Source organism: Artibeus jamaicensis, unplaced genomic scaffold (genome assembly GCF_021234435.1).
Source record: "Artibeus jamaicensis isolate MK-2021 breed Jamaican fruit bat unplaced genomic scaffold, CSHL_Jam_final scaffold_612, whole genome shotgun sequence".
In the NCBI taxonomy this organism is placed as follows: Eukaryota; Metazoa; Chordata; class Mammalia; order Chiroptera; family Phyllostomidae; genus Artibeus; species Artibeus jamaicensis.
In genome coordinates, this window is record NW_026522049.1 from 5,842,667 (window position 1) to 5,861,359 (window position 18,693).

The 18,693-nt window shown below is 41.9% G+C and overlaps 1 protein-coding gene across 1 annotated transcript in view; it reads right to left on the minus strand.

Moving 5' to 3' along the window:
- Positions 1-851: 851 nt before the first annotated feature.
- The window catches only part of LOC119049138 (60S ribosomal protein L9-like), a 46,234-nt gene continuing 28,392 nt past the window's right edge, over positions 852-18,693 (minus strand). Inside the window, 2 exon segments of the mRNA XM_053658833.1 lie at positions 852-1,001; positions 1,004-1,395. Coding sequence (XP_053514808.1) covers positions 852-1,001; positions 1,004-1,395 — 542 coding nt within the window.

Below are 18,693 nucleotides of genomic sequence, written 5' to 3' on the forward strand. Positions count from 1 at the left end.
AGATCACCCATCTGAAGTGTTTAGAACAATGAAAGGGGTTAATAAAAAATTGTGTTAGATATTAGGAAGAGACAAGTTGAAATTTATAAAGTTCAAGGGAAGTATGGCATAGACTTTGGAGAAACACTGCCTGGTTTTGGTCTGAGTTCTACTACTGTCTGCCTCATTTTCTCATCTGTTACATAGGTATAACCATAACTTCCTAGCCTTTGCTTATCATATATGTTTGTTACAAAAGATAAATGAGTTAATATTATATAAAGCATTCAGAATATTACTCAATATAGGGCCAAATACTATATAAATACTTGTTAAACAGATGAATACAAGGATCAATAATGAAACAAGAACCTAAGACAAAGCCAGAATGGGAAAAAAGCTTGGTTGGCCCTGGACCAGAAAGGGGCAAAAAGAAAGAAAGAAATGCCCTGGCCAGGTAGCTCCATCGGTTAGAGCTTTGTCCCAATAATCTAAGGTTATGGGTTTGATTCCCAGACTGGGCATGTACAAGAATCAACCAATGAATGCATAAATAAGTGGAACAACAAGTTGATATTTTTCTTTCTCTAACACTCTCTCCCTTTTTCTCTCTAATGTCAATTTTTTAAAACAGAACCAATGAACTAGTGAAGTAAGAACTTATAACACAACTGTCCTAAGTAAAGCTGAGAGATTCACGTTCAAGACAATTTTTTTCAATATGTGGCCTTTACCACATCTTTAAAATATCATGAAAAAAAGACAGGAATCATCTGACATCCTGTTGTTTCTATAGCTGAGCAACTCAGGTTTTATTTATCAGCCCGCTGAACTGTTCCTTTTTCAAAAACATAGGTACCATCCAAAATTTTTCAGATATCCTTGTTTTTAATAGTTGTGGCTTGCTGAATCCAAGCAACTGAACTGGATACAAATTCAACGTCATTTCCTTCAACTAGAAACTTAGATTTCTGGGCTTGAGATACTGACCTTATCCAAACCCTGTGGATGTATTTTTTTCCGCCATGAAATTCCTGATTTCAACTAGAGAACCATTCTCCTGGATTACAACACTGATGCAGAAGTGAGCATACACCACCCTCATCTCATAAAGGAAGCCCGTTGTAACCCCCTTCAACATGTTCTGCACGTGACTGAAGATAGTGCCAACAATAGCCAGTTCCTTTGCATTTCTCCACCATGTGTCAACCTGGAGCCTCTTCTTCTTTCCATGGAGAATGACTTCTATATTGATGTGATTGAAGACCCTCTGCAGGGTGCTGCTGGGGCCCTTCACAATCACTGTGTGCCCCTTCCAAGTGATGTTGGTATATGTTGGAATGTTGACAGTCTGATTGCTGATAATGGTCTTAATCCTTGAAGTAGATGCACCAAAACAAAACAAAACCCAACTTCCTTTAAAAATTAGCAGCAGTCAGTGAAGTGTAAGGATATGTTTAGCCTTGGGCAGGTGGGAGATCTGGGTGGATACAGTTCTTCCAACTAGCCATGGACTCCAGGAGAATGACACAGTATCACTGTAACAGCAGGTCCTGCTTCCTTAGCTCCCCAAGCCTGGTACCTAAGAAAAGTGACTAAACCTTTTCAGGGAGTTGGGGAGGGAGAACAAGGAGGAGGAGGGGGAGAGGAGAGAGGTTGGGAATGGGCTTGCTCAGGGAAAGCCTGCTCCTCAAGGAAGGGCCAGGACCACTCCAAGGCCAACTTATGAGCTGATAAAAAAAAAACTGTGGCCACTTCTGCTTCTCCTGCTGTCTGAACTTCAGTGCACAACAGAACGTAAAATATTTAAATTCCAGTGATAGAGCCAACTGTGCAAATTCCTGACAGGCAAATTGAGTCCCATTATCTGTAATTACAGTCGCCCAAATTCCATACCAGAGAGACCCTGTTTTCCAGCCATCAGTAATCACAGCTGCTGCTCTCGGGCCAAATGCAGCCAGAGCAAGTCCCAAGAATGGAGATGAGCAGCCCTAACAGGGGATTCCTGGCAGCCACTGTCAAGAAACCCAGATCTTCTCTCCTTACAACCTTCAAACGGCTCCTGTAGCTCTCAGGATAAACGCTTTGGGTAGGCCTGTTAGCACCTGGTCCATCTCTCTCTTGAACTTCTTCTCCCCTTCTTCACTTAATTACTTGCTTCTCATGGACAACCTGGGAAAAATTCAGTGTATCTGGAATGCCTTCTTGTCCAAATATTCACTCACGCACTGAGCCAATATTCACTGAGCTCCTACCATGTGCCAGGCCCTGTATAGGCAATGGGGATACAGTAATGAATAAAGCAGACCCCACAAACCCTGCTTTTATGACTTACTTTTCATGGATGGGAGATAGATAAAAAACAAAACAAATCAGAATAACCAGTATATTATATGGTGACAAATAAAAAATATAGCAGGGGAAAGGGACAAGGCTTCCTGGATTGAGAAAAATCACAGTTGAAAATGAATTGGTCAGAAAAGACCTTACAGAGGTGACAGTTAAAGCAAAGACATAAAGAGGTTAGTTTTTTCAGACTGTCATTAACTCTGAGGCAGGTCCCAAAGGCTCAAGGGAGAGTGACTTTTCTTGAAAAGCCATTGTGTCAGGATGATTTCTCTTGCAACTGATACAACAATAGAGACACAAATGGACTTAAGCCAAAGTGGGAACTTATTATATCAGGCGAGGCTGGATTCAGGGGTCAAAAAATGCCATTAGGATACAAGCGTCTTCATTTTATGTCTGTCTTACTCCATGTGGTCTGCTGTCTAAAAAAATAGCATTGACGTGGTGGCTTATAAAGCAACCATTTGTTTCTCCTAGTTCCAGAGGCTGGAAGTCCAAGATCAGATTGCCAGCAGATTAGGTGTCTGATGGGGACTGGCTTCCTCATTCCCAGCCTGCTGTCTTCTTGCTGTGTCTTTACATGGTAGGAGTAGTGGGAGAGCTCTCGGGGTTTCCTTCATAAAGGCACTAAGTTCCGCTGATGAGGGAGCCACCCTTATGACCTAATCACCTCCCAAAGTCCTTACCAACTAATACTATCACATTGGGATTAGGATTTCAACATGTAAATTTTGGAGGACACAGATATTCAGTCCAGACCACTCTCTCTGCTTTCCTCTGTGGTGACTTTATTTTTTAGCTTTATGCAGAACTAAAAAGGATGCTGGTAACTCCAGGCCAACATCATGCCAGGCTCAAACGCAGAAGGGAAGACAGTGCCCCTCTACCTACAGTCCAGGCAAAAGTCTCATTGCATGTCTTTGGGTTGCATGCTCATTTGGACACATTACTGTGATCAGGAAAGGGACATATGGCTCTTATTGGCTGCATCTGGTCACCTACATACTCTGGGAGTCACAAGGAGAATCAATCTACCAACAGTAGGGGAGAGTGGGGCTCAAAGGAAATTCAGGGTGTTGCCAGAAGGAAATAAATGACCACAGAGTGGAGAAAGGAACGAGTTTCCACAACCACTCTGTTCTAAAAGCTTTTTTTTTTAATCCACTGTGTGCAACGTTAATTCAGGGTGCTCCATTCCCAGAGGATGGTCAAGCACGGGTTTCTCCCTCGGAGATTGCCTACAGAGAGGAAGCTTGTTCCGTGGGACTGGTGGTTTCCAGGGTCTCCTGTCAGCAGACAGCATGTACGAGCAGCATGTTCACAGGCAATCAGCCCCTGGAGGATGGCTGGATGTGTAGTTTTGGCCTGTGACCTCTTCTGTCTCCTCCATGGGCTCCAGTGAGCCACATCACAAGTGTCTGACATCACCAATGTCAAAAGTTCATGGTTTTTAGAGTCTTGTTCCATTCATACTGACAAATTACCCAGTGAGCCTGATAACATGCGAAGGCCACAGTCCTAAATTCTGAAAACGGAGTCTACTGCGTTAGTGGAATGCCACTATTTTTCTAGGAAGTTCCATGCTTGTGCTTTGGTATTAGATGGTCCTGGGGCTGAATCCTGACCCGACCACTTACTTGCTGTGCAACCGTAAGCAAGCTACATGTCTTTCTGAGCCTTGTTTTTCTCATTTGCATAATGCTACATTAAGAAGTGTAAAGAAATGACCTTGTGAAAGGAAGCTAGCATATAGCCCGGCATAGAGTGGAGGGCTCGGAAAATCTTGTTCATTTTTCCTCTTTCCTGATCCCTTCACTCATGAGTTTACTATCAATCTCCCTTGGAGTCCACATTATACAAATTGTAGATAAAACTGTCAGATACAAAGAAAGGGAATGAAAGGGACCGGATGGAGAAATAAACCCTGGGGTGGAACTGTGGGCTGTGCCGCTGAGTGGGAAATCACAGGCTTTGGAATTAGGGCGGCTTTTGAATCAAGAAGGCCTTGGGAAAATGAATTGACATCCTAGAGTCGTTTTTCTCATCTCCACAATGAGAAAAACATGTATTGCTATTTATGGTTGTGAGAATTAATTGAAATAATATATGTAAGGAAGCCGGCCTAGAAGTCTTCAGTGAGTCTTAGTTCTGCTTGTTTTCAAAAGTAATCAATGCCTGAGTGACATCTGATTGACAATCAAGAAACCCACATGAGAATTCCCAGAGAGAATTCTCTATTTTTCAGAAGACAGGCAAATTCAGACCTCTGCCTTATTCTCCTTCCTTTTTGCCTGTGCATGTTCTTCTTTATGTTGGAGGCTGGGCAGAGGAAGTAAAAGTCAGTCAACAAAGGTGTGCTGACGTGTTGTGCATGAAGAGAATGCTATGTGTTATGGGTGGGAAGCCAAATGAGTAAAAGACGTGATCCTTGTTCTTGACTTAATGAAGGGAAATAAAACATACAAAACAGGCCATTTAAAATACTCACGAACAAAATAATAGCCCATTTGCCAAATGCCAAGGTAGACCATGAAGGTATGAGCAGAGATGGGTGTGAAGTCAGGAAGGTTCTTGAAGGCAGAGATTATCAGGGAGCAGAGGCCTCAGCAGAAGCCCAGAAGTGGAAAGAAAAACTTCCTGGTGTGGGATGGTAGCCTCCCCAACATCTGCACACCAGGAAGGCATTGTGTGGAGGATATGAGATAAGTCAAGAGGCTCTTGGGCAATTGAATGAGGTCAATCGCATTGGTGTTATTACTTGTTACTATTGGCACTGGTAGCGAAAACAAATCCAAACCATCTCTGCAGACTGACCGGTTGGTAGGAGAGTTGAAACTCTCATCCACACAAGGTGGGGACCATCCCTGTTATCATAGTTTTATCTATGCGTGAACTTTCTGGCAATTCCTCTAGAGTGGCAAGGCTCCTTTTCTCTGGGTAGGGCTGCACTGCACAAGAACTGGAACTCCCTCAGACGCCCCATGCCAGCACAGAACAAGTCATGGTGCCACCTCTTACGGGAGCTTACTTAGATCACTGGATCTACCACCTCCACAGCTGAGGACAGAGGATGCTAAGGGTGAGGCTCCTGCCTCTGGACAGAGCGGTCTGCAGTTTCAATCTCCCAAGCCTATCTTAGCTTCTGAACAGAAAACCTTCTTTTGTGCTATTCTCTACAGCTGGGTAAAGTCGTAGCATGGCAGTTATGGGCATGGATCTGTCTCTTACTTGCTGGGTGGAATTTAGCTAGCTAAATATAAAGATGATGCTAATAATGGTAATTCTCTCCTATGACTGCTGGGAGGTAATTAATTTAAAAGGCGCACAAGTGTCTAGCACACAGCAATCACTTACTAAATAGTAACCTTTTAAAAAACAGATTTTATTTATTTTTAGACGAGGGGAAGGGAGGGAGAAAGAGAGAGAAACATTGATCAGTTGCTTCTTGTACACACCTTGACCAGGGACCAAACCTGGAAGCTAGGCATGTGCCCTGACCAGGGATGGAACTGGGGACCTTTCACTTTTCGGGATGATGCCAAACCAACAGAGACACACTGGTCAGGGCTAAATAGTAACTTTTTGTTGTCATAATCTACTTTGGAGTTTGGTGATGTTGGGATACTATTTTTCCGTCCAGTACGAAGGGCAGGTTTATGTGGCCCTGAATGCATTGGAGCTCGAGTTAAATCCAGATGTGATTCTAGCATAGCGGAATGAACAATCTTCTGCTTTTAATTTTATGGTGATTTCAATGACTGAAACTTTCTTCAGCAGAAAGTTTCATGGAAAGACTCGGTAGAACAGAGGCCTGAGTGCATGCTAACTTTTTTTTTTTTACTATGCAAAGTGCATTTACTTTTTCAAGGTATTGTTTAGAAATGAACCTTATGTGCATGTCTGTTAGTCATTAAGTAATATATACATATAGTTTATACATATACATAAGCTACACATAATCTTCAGAACGATGGACCAGGTGGCTCCTAGAAGCAGAATAACACAACAATGGCTTCACCACTTGTTGAATGTGTGATCTGGAGAAAGTGATCTCCTGCCTCAGCTTCCTCATTTGTACATGGTGGATAAAGTATCTAAATCAGAGGATTAAATGGGACTCCAAATGGACTGTGCCTGGCACATAGCAGTATTTATTTATTTATTTATTTATTTATTTATTTTCTTTAGATGTTAAATAAAAGTTAAACTGGGATATAAAACATGGTCCACAAAGTCTTAGCATCTTTCCTAGCTCCTTCACGCCCTAGGACAGTTTGGAAAAAAAATATACATAAGAGAAAGTCTGTGTGGGGAAGCCTTGGTGAGGAAGAGAACTGGATGGGCGAACATATTTGATCCTTGATGCAATTTTCATGAATGTAATGACAACCGGAACTTTCTTCAGACAGTAATGATGTCATGCAGCCTATCTTGGTAGGAGGTTTCAAAACGATTTGCCTTGGCAGTGGAACTAGGTTGTTTGGATAGCACATTGCATTTATGACCTAGATCCACCCTCTCTCTGGACCACGGCTGATAAATGGAAGCATCTGGATTCTCAAGGTTGGGAGGCTGAGAGGGTGGAGTTCTGTAGCCCAGAGCTGGGAGCCAAGACACCTGAGTTCTGGTCCCACTCACTGCTCACCCATAGACATATCACTTCATTTCTGGATCTCAGCTTCCGTGAGCTCTAACTGACATTCTCTAAATTCCTTCCAAGTTCTAGTGTTTTATAATTTCACGAATGTGTAACTTGTTTCCTGGCTGAAGAATATGCTCTTAATGGACAAAAGCAAAGCCAAAATAAAATTGCTTCATTCTGTTATGAAATGTCTCTGGCTTTCTAAAAGGGACGGGGGAGAGTTCAGCCAGATTAATAATGAGGATGAGAAAAATATGTCACTAAATCCAGGAACTGGAGTCTGCCTTTAATGACTCAGAGGTACCCTCTGCTGCTTCTAACACCCTACCCCTATGGCTGGATTTCTCCTGGTTGGGAAGAATCTTTTTTACTCTCGGGCCAACACTGTTTTATTGTCTTCGGAGCTGGTTTTCAAGCCCACGTCATGTCAGAGAGGCTTCTCTCTGCTCAGATCCCGAGCTGGGGCTGCCCACGACTTCCTGGGATGGTGGATGGATGTGTCAGAGCAAGTCAAGTCATGGGGCATGAGCTCTTCTATTGCTTCCCGAACAGGTCCCCCAAGGCTGTTTTCTCTGGACTCGAGCTCAGTGATTTGACAAAGTCTTGAAACAGAGAGTCTCTAAATTCCATGAAGACTGTCTGTTCCCAGGTGAAGTACTTTGGTTGTGTTCATAAAACTGATAGGCCTCTTCTGAGAGAAGCCACCCACAGAATGGTGAGAACTGCCATCCAGAATATAACTGGGCATTTTCTAGCATAGGTGAATATAATCTACCATTTTTACATTCTTTTAAAGCTTGACCGTCACTGAAGAAACTTTTTTACATGCCTTGTATTACCTTACTGCAGCAAATTAAACTGGCATGCCACAACAATTTTTAAATATGCAATACATCTAGTCAGGGGCACTGACTTCTATTCCCTTAGATAGTCTAACAAAAAAATGTCAACAGCCAACACAATAGATGTCCAGAGTGAATAAATCAAAATTAAACCTAATTTTTATTCACATTGGCAAAGAATACAACACATTTTTTTGGTATGCTGCAGAATTTTAATAATTAGTTTATGTGTGCCAGGAGATGAAAAAGGCTGAAAAATCTCTGTCTTTCTGGCAACCTCTGTCTGTCTGGTAGGTATTATTAAACCCATCTAACAGACAACAAAAGTGAAGTTTAGGGAGTCTTGCTTTTGTTCAAATTCACATAACAAATAAAGAGTGAATCTGGGCACCTAAAGCCAAGTCTTCTAATCCTGAGTTCAGTGTTTTCACCATGAATACACCCAAACCAGGAAGCTGATGCAAATCCGCATCCCCACTTGAGCAGGAAGAATTCTGTGAACTTTTCTCAGTCACTGATCTCATGACTCATTGGCCCAACTTGTTTGCCAATATCATTTTTATCATAGTTTAGTCATTTTCCTGACCCCTAAATCTTGTACAGAACGAAATGACGTAGATTAGATAACGGGGGATGCTCATACAAAGGTTACTGTATATTCCAGAGAAACAATTCAAGGGAGAGAATTGCTCCATGAGGCAAGTTAAAGTCATCATTACATTTTTAGATTCATCAAGTGTTAATTAAGCATCTATTATGTGTCAAGCTCTCTATTAGTAACTGGAAATACAATGATGAATAAAACTAAGTTTCAACCATCAAGTACCCGATGGCTCCAGGAAGGAGATGGAAACATCATCAAGTCATTGCAGGCCTTGGCTGAGTAGCTCAGCTGGTTAGATCGCTATCCCAATAATCCAAGGCTGTAGGTTCGTTCCTGGGTCAGGGCACATACAAGAATCAACCAATGAATGCATAAAATAAGTGGAGCAACAAATCTATGTTTCTCTCTCTGTCTCTCTCTCTCTCATCAATAAATAAAAATAAAATTAAAAAAACAAAAACAAGTCATTGCAATAGGCTGTGATAAGAGCTCCAGGAGAGGCGTATGTATAAAGTTTTGTGGTTACACTGAGTCAGAGAAAGCCTGACAGAGGAGGTAATGTTTTAGCCAAATTATAAAGGATTAACATGATCTTGCCAAATAAATAAGGGGGAAATGATCACTTCAGAAAATTATTGTCATCATCAGTACTACCCGATTACCATATAATTACTTCCTGTATGTCAGACACCGCTCTAAACGTTCTGTAGTCATGAACTCATCTGATCCTCACAACAAACCACAAGGAGGTTTTGTAATTACCCCCATTTTTCAGAGGAGGAAAATGGCCAGACAGATTAAGTGACTTAGCGAAAGTCACCCAGCTGGTAAGTGGCAGAGTCAGGATTTGAACAAGGGCCATCCAACTCCGGAGACCACAGTGATGCTTACAACAGAAAGAACAACTGCTATAAAACGAGGCATGCCTGGATGTTGGGAGCATAGCCCACAAATTGTCCTGCCTTTGTTGCCCTTCCACTGAATTGTCAATGCCACTTCTCCCATTTTCTCATCATATTCGTCATGTAGTACCATTTTAAATTCATAGCTTTAGTTTTTGAACCATACCAGTGATGCAGATTTAGGCCGCTAATATGCAAAAGTGCTGGCCCATGGTATTAACCTCCTAAAGACAGGTTTTCTTTCTCTTCTTTTCTCCTGACCCAGTTTAGCACCAAGACCTGGCTCCTGGCAGTGCCATGGGGATGTTGTGGGAAGGGCAGTTTGTTTCTATTTCACACATACTTGGAAAATGTGCCTGGGGAAATCCTGGCAATCAGCTGGATTTCACTTCTGCTCTCCCTTGACCTGAGACTCCGTCAAAACTGCTGGTAAATTTATAAATCAGATAATATAGAAATATAAATGCCTTCAGAGGAAAAGTGGTTTTGATACTCTGCTTACTTCTTTGGGTTCTTGCTTTCTTTTAGATTTAGGCCCAGAATGTATTATTATTATTATTATTATTATTATTATTATTATTATTATTATTATTTCATCAGTTCTTTGATGCTTTTATGAAGATGAAAAGAAAAATTATCCAGTATGCTTAATTATTTTAAGCAGAAGGGTTGATCCAAATTACCAGCCCTTCAGCTACAGGAAACTCAAAGTTCTAAGACTCATCCAACTTTCACAGCAGCCCTATGATGTAGGCCCAATTAACCTGATTTTTCCAATGAGGCAAATGTGATTCAGGGAGTTTAATGAACTTGCAAAAGGTCACACAGCTAATAGATGATGGGGCCAAGATTCCAATCCAAGTTTCCCTACATTTAGGCCCTACTTTTCTCCCTCCACATTCCCAGGTTCACCACCACTAGGTGTCTGACCTTGGGAAAATCATGTAACCTCTCTGTGTTAAATTTCTTCATTTACACGAAGATCATAAAAGAATCCACCTTAAAGGATTATGCAGATGGAATGAGGTAATACATGGAAAGATTTATGGCTATGTCTTGCACATAGATAGAACTTAATAAATGTTTGTAGTTATTATTATAATTCTCTAGGAAAATCAGGCTTCTTTAGAAGCTAATGACTTGTTTAGAGTAAAATACTTTTCTCCCGTCTGTTAAGCACCAAGACCTGGCTCCTTGTGGTGCCATGGGGATGTTGTGGGAAAGGCACAATGTCTCTCAAATTGTCATTCATTCTCTCTCTCTCTCTCTCTCTCTCTCTCTCTCTCTCTCTCATTCACCATTTCACCATTTCACCATTTCACCATTTACAGGCCACCTCTAGCACAGGGCTCCTACACAGGCTACATTCAGGCCTTCCCAAGCTTTGGGCCAAGGCCATGGGTGTCTCCCAGCTCTAGGAGTCCAATTTTCCAAAGGGAGGAGTTACTTCCTTTCTAGTTTCTAGGATAAGAGAGGAGGCCTTTCTGAGCAAATGTTTTGTAATGACAGTATTTGTTGATCTCCTTTCCCATTTTCTTCTGTTTCTTTTAGCTTCCAGATAGATAGTGGATACATTGCAAAACAGTGATTCACCACAGTGAAGCGTCTGCCACCAGGCCTTCTTCCCTCTCAGACTGCAGGAACCCTAAAGCAATAGTTAATTGGCTCCTTTTTTTTTGGCAAGCTTTAGCAACCTCTGCAGAGACTACCAGGCCCTCTCTGGAAGAAGAGAGGCAAACCCCAGTAGAGCCAGAGAGTCATCTATGAAGTGAATAGTTGACTAGCCACTAACATCTATCCTGTACTTCCCATGAGCAAGGTCTTCTATGTTGGCCCTGTATAGAATATGACAGTACCATGACGAACTCCTGTGATAAGGTAAAGAGCACTATAGACCATAAATAATAGCTTTCTTCATTTACGGGAGAAGGTTGTCATAAGGCAATATTTATTTATTTTTTAAATAAATTTATTTATTTTTTTTGAATTGATTATGCTGTTACAGTTGTTCTATTCCCCCCTTCATTCCCCTCCACCCTGCCCCCCCCAACCCCACCATTACCCCCCCTTTAGTTTATGTCCATGTGTCTCAAGTCCTTTAGGTTCTATATTTCCCATACTATTCTTGCCCCCCCCATCTATTTTCTATCTACTGTCTATGCTACTTGTTTTCTGTACCTTCTCCCCCCGTCTCCTCCTCCCACTCCCCTGTTGCTAACCCTCCTTGAGATCTTCATTTCTATGTTTCCACTCCTGATCTAGCTGTCCTTTTAGTTTGCTTTCGTTTTAGGTGTGGTTGTTAATAACTGTGAGTTTGTTGTCCTTTCACTGTTCATGTTTCTTTAACTTCTTTTTCTTAGATAAGTCCCTTTAACATTTCATACAATAAGGGCTTGGTGATGATGAACTCCTTGAATTTGGTCTTATCTGAGAAGCACCTTATCTGTCCTTCCGTTCTAAATGAAAGTTTTGCTGGATAGAGCAATCTTGGTTGTAGGTCTTTAGATTTCATGACTTGGAATATTTCTTTCCAGCCCCTTCTTGCCTGTAAGGTCTCTTTTGAGAAATCTGCTGACAGCCTGATGGGGACTCCTTTGTAGGTGATTGTCCCCTTACCTCTTGCTGCTTCCAGGATTCTTTCCTTCATTTTAATTTTGGCTAATGTAATTATGATATGCCTTGGTGTGTTTCTTCTTGAGTCCAACTTTTTTGGTACTCTCTGGGCTTCTTGGATTTCTTGGGAGTCTATTTCCTTTGCCAGATTGGGGAAATTTTCTTTTATTATTTGTTCAAATAGTTTTTCCACTGGTGGTTGTGTCTTTCCCCCTTCTGGTACCCCTATAATTCGGATATTGGAGCGTTTATAGATGTCCTGGAGGTTCCTAAGCTTCTCCTCATTTTTCTGAATTCTTATTTCTTCATTCCTTTCTGTTTGATGATTTTTTTCTTCTTCCTTCTGGTCCACTCCATTGATTTGAGTCCCAGTTTTTTTTCATCTCTATGGTTTTCCTGTAGAATTCCATTCATTTCCCTTAATTTAGCCTTCATATGTTTCTCCAATTTGTGGCTATAGTCCACCAGATCTGTGAGGAAGCTGATGACCAGTGTTTTAAACTGTGCGTCTGAGAGATTTGCTATTTCTTCGTCACTTAGATTTATCTCTGGGGCTTTGAGGTCTCCCTGCGACATTTTTGGTCTGTTCTGGCCCTTTAAGTGGGAGGAGCGGCGCCTTGGATTCCCAGGTCGCTGGGTTGTGACGCTATATGTGGGGGCGTGGTCAGAGCGGGGAAATGGTGCCGCCGCCGGTCCAAGCGCTCACTCCCTCACCCGCGTGCAACCAGGCAACCACAGTCAACTCGCTGCCACCGCCTCCCCACTGACTCCTCCGTAGTCGCTCACTAGGTCCAATCCTGGGTTTGGAACCCGTGCGACTGGATTCGCGCGTCTGGATTCTGCTCCCGGGTCGATCGAGCCCTCCTTTGTAACTCCTCACCTGACGCCGGTTTCGCCCCTTACCGGTCGGGCCGAAGAATTTGTTGTTAGCGGACTTCCGAAAAGTTCAGTTTTCCGTGTTCTGGTTGTGTTTTCTGATGCTAATATTTAGTTGTCCCTAAACTTGGTTGTGTGAGGAGGCACGGCACATCCACCTTAAACCTCCATCTTGGCGGAAGTCCATAAGGCAATATTTAAATGCAAGGTGAATTGAACGACCACCTGGTCTGAGTGCAGGGGATTCTGAAGGGAAAGAGAAAAGCCTGTGAGTGTCTGTTTTGTTGCTGGTCGTAGGGTCCCCATTAGAGGCAACTTTCACCTAGAACCCTTTACTTCCTGCCCTTGAGGATAGGAAAGTGAAAGACTTGCTACTTCAGAGACCTACTAGACCATGAAAGCAACACGGTCAGATTCTGGTCATTCAAAAGAAATGAAACATAACCTCCTCTGTTTTGGCCCCTGAATCCTGAGTTTAGCGCACTTGTTTCTGCTCTCATACTATTTCCCCCTGTATCCTCACTCCCTTGGATGTGGTCTTGCCCCTGACCTTTGCACCTGGATGAAATGAAGCATAAGAAAGGAGATAAAGAAAGTGGTTAAGGACTAAGACCGAGAAAACCGTCCATTACAGATAGTGCCTGGCATGTGCTGCAGAAATGGGCATGGCTTCTTTGAAGTGTTCACTGGTTTGGGCCATTAGTGAGTGTAAAATGTCATAAAATAGTATTGATGTATTTACCATTTTAAAGTTTTATCAAGATGTAATTTTTGTTGAGGTACAAAGGACATATAAGATTATATTAGTTTCAGGTGTAAAGCGTAATGACTCAATATTTGCATATATTGAGAAATGATCACCACGATAAGTCAAGTTAATATCTGTTGTCATAGTTACAAGTTTTTTTCTTGTGATGAGGACTTTTAAGATCTATTTTCTTAGCATTTCAAGTGTGCAACACAGTGTTGTCAACTCTAGTCACCATACTGTACATGACATCCCTGGGACTTATTTAGTTATAATTAGAAGTTTGTACCTTTTGACCTTCTTCACCCATTTCGGACATGCCCACACACTCACCTTTGACAACCACCAATCTGTCCTGGTCTCTGTAGCTATAAATTTGGGCGGGGGGTTGTTTAGATTTCACATATAAATTAGTATTTCCTTTCTCTGTCTCACTTATTTCACTTCACATGATGCCCTCACATGATGTCTATCCTTGGAAACAGTAAGAGCTCATTTTTTATGGCTGAATAATATTTATACTTATACATCACATTTTCTTTATCCATTCATCTGTCGATGAACACTTCGATTATTTCCGTATCTTGGCTATTGTAAACAATGCCACAAGAAACATGGGTATGCATATACCTTTTCCAATTAGTGTTTTTGTTTCCTTCAGATTAATACCAAGAAGTGGAATTGCTGGATCATACGGTACTTCTATTTTTAATTTTTTTAAGGAGCCTCCATTTTGTTTCCATAAGTGGCTGCACCAATTTACATTTCCACCTACAGGGCACAAGGGTTCCCTTTTTTTCACATCCTCACCAACACTTGTTATTTCTATCAAGATGTAATTTTATTGAAGTTTTTAATACTAATAATTTCCATCATTCTATTTTATATTTATGTATCAGTTTATGTTTATACACATTTGTGTATAAAACACAAATGTTGTTGCATATCTATTGTATATTTCTTAATCTTAATGCCTCTAGTCAAGTGGTTTGATGTATATTCAAGGCACTTCTTTCTTGCCTTACTTTGAGAGACAAGGGACAAGGGAACAGAAATAGCAGGATGAGCAATGGAAAAAGAAGGTAGTGGGGTTTCAACCTTGGTCCCCAAGAGGCAGCAAAGGAAAAACAACACAAACGGAATGAGAAATCCAGAAAGTCATTGAAAGAAGGGGGAAACGCCTCAGGAAATGCAAGAGAAAGCAAAGGCGGAGGAGGAGGAAATAGACAGAGACTGACAGTCCCAGGCATGGGCACTAAAGGAAGTGCGTATTCCCAGTTGGAGATGGAGGCATTTTCCCGAAAGATGAAAGCCCGTCACTGCTGGAAGCAAAAAGGGGGTTGGAAACGAAGAGCATGGTGTGGTGACCTCTCTGCCATGGGCCAAGATGACAGCTGAGGTCAAATCATGTAAGTAGGAGCTGTCCTTTCTACATGGGCAGACACAGGCTGCAGAGCCTGGGAATAATCCCAACACTGAAAAAAAAAAACCATGAAGAGACATATGGAAATGAATTTTCAACAATGTACTAGGTGTTCAGGATTGAGTTAGGAGTATCTATAGACTCATGTGGAGAAGCCCTCTGACCACAAGGGAGAAGGGTGAGGACGTTTGCTGAGCAGCACAACCCTGCTGTGAAAGGGATGCTGTTATCTCCACTTTACAGGTGAGCAAAGGGATCGGGTATAAAGTGACAATATATTATTCATCTATTCCCAAGGTCACTCGGCTGACAAGTGTGAAGCTGCGATTCAAACCCTAGCCTTTGCATGCCCAAGCTTCACTGCTTATATCATCCTGAGCATTGTTTCATTTTTGGAAATCTCACCTAGGGCCAAGTTCTTTATACACTTTCTCTGAGCTATAACAGGATCCAGCCATGTGCTTAAGTGTCGGCATGTCAGCATTTCAAAAACCTGCCACTTCCCATGACCCTCACACCTAGAGCTAAAATTGAACAGGCTCTCAGAGCCCAAGCGTTTCTTTCCTTTTCTGATGATTTCATGGGCATGGGGGTGAGGCAGGAGGCTCTGAGTGGGTATAGTCCACATTAGGAAATGCGTCCTTAATGAACAGTTGGACTCACTCTCATATATTCTTTTCTTATACTCATAGCCTCGTTTAAGAAATAGAGACTTCCAAAGAGGAAATACAGCCCATGGATTTTCTTTCTGTTCTTTGGAAGAATGATATGTTATGATTACTTTATACCTTTATTGAAAACACTGTTATGAGGTCTTCTGTCTTAAATTACTTGAAAATAGAAGCATTTAAATTAAAAAAAAAACTGAGGCTCAGAGACATTACAAAAATAGTACGTGGCAGCACCAGGATTTGAAACAAGGACATGGATTTTGGCTTTCAGGGGGAAGTCTGCGGATTAGAAGAGAGAACACCTTGAAGGAGCAGCTTTAAAGAGCTTTATTATTGGAAGACAATCTGTAAAATCATCTTTGAAGAGAGTCCCTGATAAATTTGTTCCTCAGCCACATCTGGCACATCACCTCTTGCCTGGAGACACAAGGTGGCCACTATTCTGATGACGACACTGGCACATTATGTCTTAAGCTTTCCAGCATCTCTGTTCTAGGGGGGAAAGGGCCGGCATGCTGTCATATGAGTTTCCAGAAGGCTGCCGACCTGTCTTTTCTTATTTTTTTAATTGATTTTTTTTTGAGAGAGGGACAGACAGACATCAGTTTGTTGTTCCACTTATCTGTGCGCTCATTGGTTGATTCCCGTATGTGCCCTGACTGGGGAACAAACCCGCAACCTTGACGCGTGGGGACAATGCTCTAACAACCTGAGCCAGTTGGCCGGGGCTGGTTTGTCCTTTCACAGTCAACAGCTGGAAGGAAAGATACAGCAATGGTATCGGTGCAGAGTACTGGCGGCAACTTTAAAAAGGCAAACTCAGGTCTTCCTTGTGATGAACGGAAAACAGCCATGAGTCAGAGATAAGAGATAGGAGGGCAGAGGCAGTTGAGAAAGGTTTGCCTGGAACTCTGTCTGCTTGATATTCCCAAGCTTGGAGAAAAGGGTGGGGGTGAGCTTATTACAGAAGACCAATCTAATTAACTTAAGAACAGAGGCATGGCTGATATTTAAGGACTGTGGAATCAAATTCAAGTTTACTTACTTTTCATCTTTAAAACTTGCTCCATGTGGGCTACTAGCTCATTATTCAAGTTTTCGAGTGTTTAAAAAATAAGTTAGCTTTGGTCATAGCACCGTATACTATTTCTGAGGCTGGGCCTTTGTGCTGCTTTCTCCTTTTGCCTTGTCTGCCTGATCACCTCCAGGGCTGATTTCAGCATTATTTTCTCCCAAATGCCTTGCTGAACTGACTACCCCACTTCTCTCTCTCCCCACTCTGGGTTAAGTATTCCCTCTCTGAGCTGGATGAGACCCTGGGCTCACTTCTATACCTATATTATAGCTTGTATCACTTTGACTTTATCTCTTTTTCTGCACTGAAACTATTTGGTGTGTGTCTGAATCTCCTTTTGGACAGGAGCACCTGGGCCTTCTGTCATTCATCAACATAGTGACTGGTGTGCAGTAAGCGCTCAAGAATGAGGATTTAAACTGAACGGCATCCAAAGCAGAGTGAACAAACCTCTAAGCTAACCACGCAAATGGTAGTTGGAATCACATGCTTAAAAAAATAGGTGACTTCCACCCCCCTACACCAAGTATTCTTTCTAATTGCTGAATCCTGTTTTGAGAAATAAAAGGGTATCCTGAAGAGCGAATCCAAAAATTGAAGTATAAAAGAGATGACAAAAATGGCCACAGGTGACAAGGATGAAAGCTTGGGTGATGCATTTTATCTTTCCCAGAGGGTAGACTTCCCTGCGGCTGCTTGATGTGTTGCCTCCAATCACTTAATGTTACTTTAGGTCAACAGCCAGAAATGGAGGTAGATGCTGGCTGCCGCAGATGCAGGCGGCTCTCGCTCATCTTTTTCCAGTTCTAAGCTGGGATCCGAGCCTGGTATAGCTATGATATGCTGGGTTTGAGCTTCCCTAGTATATACACATGAAACTGTGATCCGACTGGTAGCCGAAATTCCATGTTTATGCAGAACAACATCTGCAGATTTTATCTCCAGCATGGCCCAGTTATAGTCACTCTTGGTATTTAAAGAATGAAGTGAAGCAACCACAGAAAGAGATAAAATGGCAAGTACTCTCCGTCTGGAGTCTCTGTAGCTGTTTCACATACGAGTAGGCTTCATAACTAGAAAAGGAAAATAGAAAGATTGGAGGATGAGGGGACGACAGAGACACGGCCATTTATCTATCAGAGCTGACGTATATAACCAGTCCCGTGTTAGCTTTGGAGTAAAGGGAACAAACTATTTAGAGCTAGAAAGACGTGGCTCCTGGCTCTGGCATGTACAAAATGATGTAAGTTCAAAGTCATTCACTGTAACATTGTTTATAGTAACAGAAGATGGTAAACAACCCCATATCCAACAATAGAGCACTGGTTAATTAAAGTATCGTATGCCCATATACAATGAAATACTGGGTAGGTATAAAAATAAAAGAATGAGGAAGCTCTTAATGTGCCAATATGGAACAATCTACAAGATATCTTAGGTGAAAAAAGCAAGGCACAGAGCAGTATGTATAGAATGCCCTACTTTTTGTGTCAAAATGAACGAAAAATAAGTACATTCTTATTAACTGTTAAATGCAAAAAGAAATGCTAAAAGTTTACAACATGGAACAAATGATGGTGGATACCTGTGTATGTGGCAAAGGAGGTGAGAAATAAAGAAAACTGGATATTTGGGGGTCAGTTGGGACAAGAGACTTCTGAACTGTACACCTTTCTATGCCTTATGATTTTCGAAACATGTGACTCTATTACGTATTCATAAATAAATCAAAGAAAGATACATCTTAGCTCTGCCACTTGGTTACCACCTGGCCCTGAAAAATTACTTCACTCTCCCAGTTGCAGTTTCCACACCAGGGAGATGGGGATAGTTATACTTGCTCCACTGGCTTGTTAGGTCACTGAACAACAGAACATAGAAAGGACTAAGCGCACACCTGGGAAGGTGCTTACAAATGCTGGGTGATTTTCCTTCCCGGTGTCAGTGTCAGGATCTCCTGCCCTGGGCA